Here is a 4,739-nt window from a genome sequence, read left to right on the forward strand (position 1 = left end):
GAGCCTCTTTATTTAGAAAGAGGAGAATAACTCCACCTCCCGGGGTCTTGTGTGTTTTGACTGAGATCCTGCTGAGAAGCAGTTTTAAACCTAAAAAAAAGGTGCTGTGCAGGGTCACAGGTGGCCGGGCACGGGCCTCCTGGGGGCCCCGGCGGCGGGGGGTGGGGAACCAGGCCCTAGTGCCCGGCGAGGTGCTTGCACTTCACGAGAAGGGACGCCGCCGGGTCAATGATGCTTTTCGAAAGGACCTGGGAGGGGAGAAGGGGGGCCATTGGAAGGCCTGGTGTAATAGTTCGCCGGGTGTTGGACACAGACCGCCGTGGGTACGTGATGACACACACAAAGCTCTTTTAAGTGGATGAAAGGACAGGTTTGGATGGAAGGAGCAAAAATAATTATGAGAGTGGTGGGTGTTTTTTTTTAGGTGTGAAGGGGCCTGAACCACAGAAACCCAGGGCGGGGTGACCAGGTCAGGGCCTGGGGTGGGTGAGAGCCATGGAGTTCCCGTTGGGGACTCGGTGGTGGAGCGAGCAGACAAGGGGAAGACTTAGACCTCCTGGCAGCATCGAGGTAGGAGCAGCCATCACTGCCATTCTTAGGGCTGCTGTCTGCGTTGGGGTTCTCCGGAAAAAGAACAAATAGATGCATAGCCCAGGGATCTGTAACCGGGGGGTCCGTGGATCCGCGCCGCCTGCCACTGCTTGAGCCATTTAAGCAGAGACGGATTGAGTCATATATGAGCATGTATTCCAGTCCTGCCGGGGGTATGGGGAGAACACAGCAGGTCAGCCACCAAGACCTGCTCTGCACCCCCCATAGGCCAGCTGCTTACATTGGGTCCCCGGTGGAGTAGCCAGCTGGGCGGGGAAGCAGGCTGCAGGTGTGCGACAGGGCTGGGGTCTCCCAAGGGCGGGCGATTCTGGTTTCTGCAGCAAAGACGTTCACCTTTCCACGATGGGGAGGGCGGGCTGCGTTGCCTGGTGAGCACAGGTCCCACTCGCGGCTGCCAGCCCCGTTAGAACGGCCGCCTTTACTCAGAATACAGCAGTCACGGTGCACAGAGCATGATTAAATTTCTTACAATTCCAGCTGGCTCCCAGCCTTCTGTTTCTGCCCCTATCGGAGCCACCTAGAGAGACTTATTTTAAGGAATTGGCTTAGGCCGTGGTAGGCAAACTGCGGCTCGCGAGCCACATGCGGCTCTTTGGCCCCTGGAGTGTGGCTCTTCCTAAGCCTTAGGAGGACCCTAATTAAGTTAATAACAATGTACCTACCTATATAGTTTAAGTTTAAAAAACTTGGCTCTCAAAAGAAATTTCAATCGTTGTGCTGTTCATATTTGGCTCTGTTGGCTAATGAGTTTGCCGACCACTGGTTAGGTGATTGGAGGGGTTGGCAAGTCCAAAATCGCAGGGCACGACCTCCGTTTTTGCCGCTAAGGTTGTTCAGATGAGTTGGATGAGACCCCTGCCACGCGGAGAGCAATCTCTCTTATTTAAAGTCAACGGATTGCAAATGTGAGCCTCATCTACAAAAATGCCATCACGGCAACAGCTGGATTTGTGTTTGGTTGTAGCCAAGCAGACACGGAACACTAACCGTCACGGCTGCTTAGGGGAGGAAGGCGGAGGGATGATTTGGGGAAGAATAAGTGTGGTTTGTACGTATGGCAAGAAGATGGTAGTCATGTTTATCTCACCACTTTACACATTCAGCTGTGAATTCTGGTTGCTTTGGTAACTGTCTCATCTCGCCTTTGCCTTACCAGTTGTGTGTGTGTGTGTGTGTGTGTGTGTTTTCATTTAAATAGATTTTTAGAGCGAGAAGAAAGGCAAGAGGGAGAAACATCTATTTGTTGTTCCACTTATTGATGCATTCACTGGTTCTTGTGTGTGCCCTGACCAGGGGTAGAACCTGCACTGCACCCTTGGCTTACTTATCTGGATGATGCGCTAACCGACTGAGCTACTCAGCCATGGCCCTAACCAGTATTTGCCTGTCCCGCGGGGCTCAGTTCTGCCCTTATGGTCCCTGGACTGCTCGAGTTGGGCCAGGCACACTCTGGATTTTGCATGATACGGATGCAGATGTCTGCTTAGCCCCTATGCATGCTAGTCCTGTTGCTGCTTTAGGCACAAAATGTTAAGTCCCTTAAGGACCTCAACAGCGTCTTATTCCTCTTAGCACCCAATTCAGTTCTACTCAGGAAGTTAGTATTGAATCGAGTTCCTTGCCAGACTGTAAGTTTTTTGCCAATGGAAACCTTGTTTTCTTCATCTTTTCATCTTCTGCAGTGCTGACTTGGTTTCCTTTTTGTTGTGTTAAATTTGTTTAGCTAAAGGCATGACAAATTGGTGAGATAGCACCAATATAACATTATTATTATTATTTTTTCATCCTTCAAGTTCCTCCTGGTGTTACTTGCCTTTCTTTTTCAGCTGTCCCTCCTGCGATGGGCATTCAAGGCCTGGCCAAACTGATCGCTGACGTGGCCCCCAGTGCCATTCGGGAGAATGACATCAAGAGCTACTTTGGCCGCAAGGTGGCCATCGATGCCTCCATGAGCATCTATCAGTTCCTGATCGCTGTTCGCCAGGGTGGGGACGTGCTGCAGAATGAGGAGGGTGAGACCACCAGCCACCTGATGGGCATGTTCTACCGCACCATCCGCATGATAGAGAATGGCATCAAGCCCGTGTATGTCTTTGACGGCAAGCCACCGCAGCTCAAGTCGGGTGAGCTGGCCAAACGCAGTGAGCGGCGGGCTGAGGCGGAGAAGCAGCTGCATCAGGCTCAGGCTGCCGGGGCCGAGGAGGAAGTGGAGAAGTTCACTAAGCGGCTGGTGAAGGTCACCAAGCAACACAATGATGAGTGCAAGCATCTCCTGAGCCTCATGGGCATCCCGTACCTCGATGCACCCAGTGAGGCGGAGGCCAGCTGTGCAGCCCTGGTGAAGGCTGGCAAAGTGTACGCTGCGGCCACGGAGGACATGGATTGCCTGACCTTCGGCAGCCCTGTGCTCATGCGGCACCTGACTGCCAGCGAGGCCAAGAAGCTGCCCATCCAGGAGTTCCACCTGAGCCGGATTCTGCAGGAGCTGGGCCTGAACCAGGAGCAGTTTGTGGACCTGTGCATCCTGCTGGGCAGCGACTACTGCGAGAGCATTCGGGGCATTGGGCCCAAGCGGGCCGTGGACCTCATCCAGAAGCACAAGAGCATCGAGGAGATTGTGCGTCGACTTGACCCCAACAAGTACCCGGTGCCGGAGAATTGGCTCCACAAGGAGGCCCAGCAGCTGTTCCTGGCGCCGGAGGTGCTGGACCCGGAGGCTGTGGAACTGAAGTGGAGTGAGCCGAAGGAGGAGGAGCTCGTCAAGTTCATGTGTGGCGAGAAGCAGTTCTCTGAGGAGCGAATCCGCAGCGGGGTCAGGCGGCTGAACAAGAGTCGCCAAGGCAGCACCCAGGGCCGCCTGGAAGACTTCTTCAAGGTCACCGGCTCGCTCTCTTCAGCCAAGCGCAAGGAGCCAGAACCCAAGGGATCCGCTAAGAAGAAGGCGAAGACTGGGGCAGCAGGGAAGTTTAAAAGGGGGAAATAAATGCGTTTCCCTTCATTATACCTCCTTGACCCCGGAACACCTGCTTTGTACCCTCAAGAGCTAGTGCTAGAGAAACCTGCTTGGGGTGGGGAGGGGATTGCATTGCTTCTCCAGGACCGCCCTTATCGGTAGTGCTTTTCCCTTTTTACTTGATCTTCTGGCAGGAAGGCCACAGAGATACTCTGTTTTCTTCTATTTTAGCTCAGGAAAATATGCCAGGCTCAGACCCCCTTCAGTCAGCTTAATGAACTCTGAGCCCACTGTTACATAAAAGCCATAGCAACAAGTGTTGAAGGAGGGAGAGGAGATAGATACGTGGTGGAGACAAAGGACCGAATGGAGAGGATGTCCTCGCTGGCCAGCTGTGAGCCAGTGATGGTGGAGCCAGTCTGCACTTTCTCTCTGCTTCGGCCTGGACCCGCCCTGAAGGAGAGCCAGCAGGAAGATTCAGTCTAAACAGATAGGAAGAGCTACTGAGAAATGACAGGCGGCGAGCTAGAGTCCCTGGAGTTCGAAACGTGGGTTTCATTACTGGCTGTGTGTCTCGGCTGGGCAGAAACTTGAACTTGCTATGTAACTTGAATCTTTAGTTAGTTATTCAGAGGCATAAGGTGGCTTAGTTCTCGTGGCCTCTCTGAGGCAGTCAGCTGAGTTGAAACTTTGGGATAAGATGCTATTGTCATGTGCTATTTTTGTTTTAAAAGTATGAAAAAAAAGTCAATAAACGTAGGCAGAATGTAGTGTTCTTTTCATTCCTAACGGAACATGCTGGAATTGTACCCTACTAACAGGTAGTTTGAGCGTGGCCACAAGATGGCGCTACACCCCCATTGACTGGCTAAAGGAACTTGGGCGGTAGGTACTTCAGCCATTTGGAGGATGCCAGTTTATCTTGCTAGGAACAGTCACCAGTTTTCCACCTACTGTGTGAGATAAAGGAACTCCTTTGAGAACTACTCACAATTTAGTCGGGGATGGGGACCCTTTTTCTGCCAAGGCCATTGGGATATTTGTAACATCATTCACAGACCATACAAAATTACCAACTTAAAAATTAGCCTGCCCTAGCCGGTTTGGCTCAGCAGTTAGAGCATTGGCCTGCGGACCAAAAGGTTCTGGGTTCGATTTCGGTCAAGGGCATTTA

The 4,739-nt window shown here is 52.4% G+C and overlaps 1 protein-coding gene across 1 annotated transcript; it reads left to right on the top strand.

The window, feature by feature from the left end:
- Window positions 1-2,435: 2,435 nt before the first annotated feature.
- On the top strand, window positions 2,436-4,332 carry FEN1 (flap structure-specific endonuclease 1). Its single transcript, XM_006772748.2, has one exon. It carries the CDS (start codon window positions 2,453-2,455, stop codon window positions 3,593-3,595), a length of 1,143 nt encoding a protein of 380 aa, XP_006772811.1. The 5' UTR covers window positions 2,436-2,452; the 3' UTR covers window positions 3,596-4,332.
- Window positions 4,333-4,739: the final 407 nt, after the last annotated feature.

This window comes from Myotis davidii, unplaced genomic scaffold (genome assembly GCF_000327345.1).
Source record: "Myotis davidii unplaced genomic scaffold, ASM32734v1 scaffold826, whole genome shotgun sequence".
Lineage (NCBI taxonomy): Eukaryota > Metazoa > Chordata > Mammalia > Chiroptera > Vespertilionidae > Myotis > Myotis davidii.

Excerpts from the sequence above, each read along its gene's own strand:
- FEN1 (XM_006772748.2), top strand. The coding sequence starts at position 2,453 with ATGGGCATTCAAGGCCTGGCCAAACTGATCGCTGACGTGGCCCCCAGT.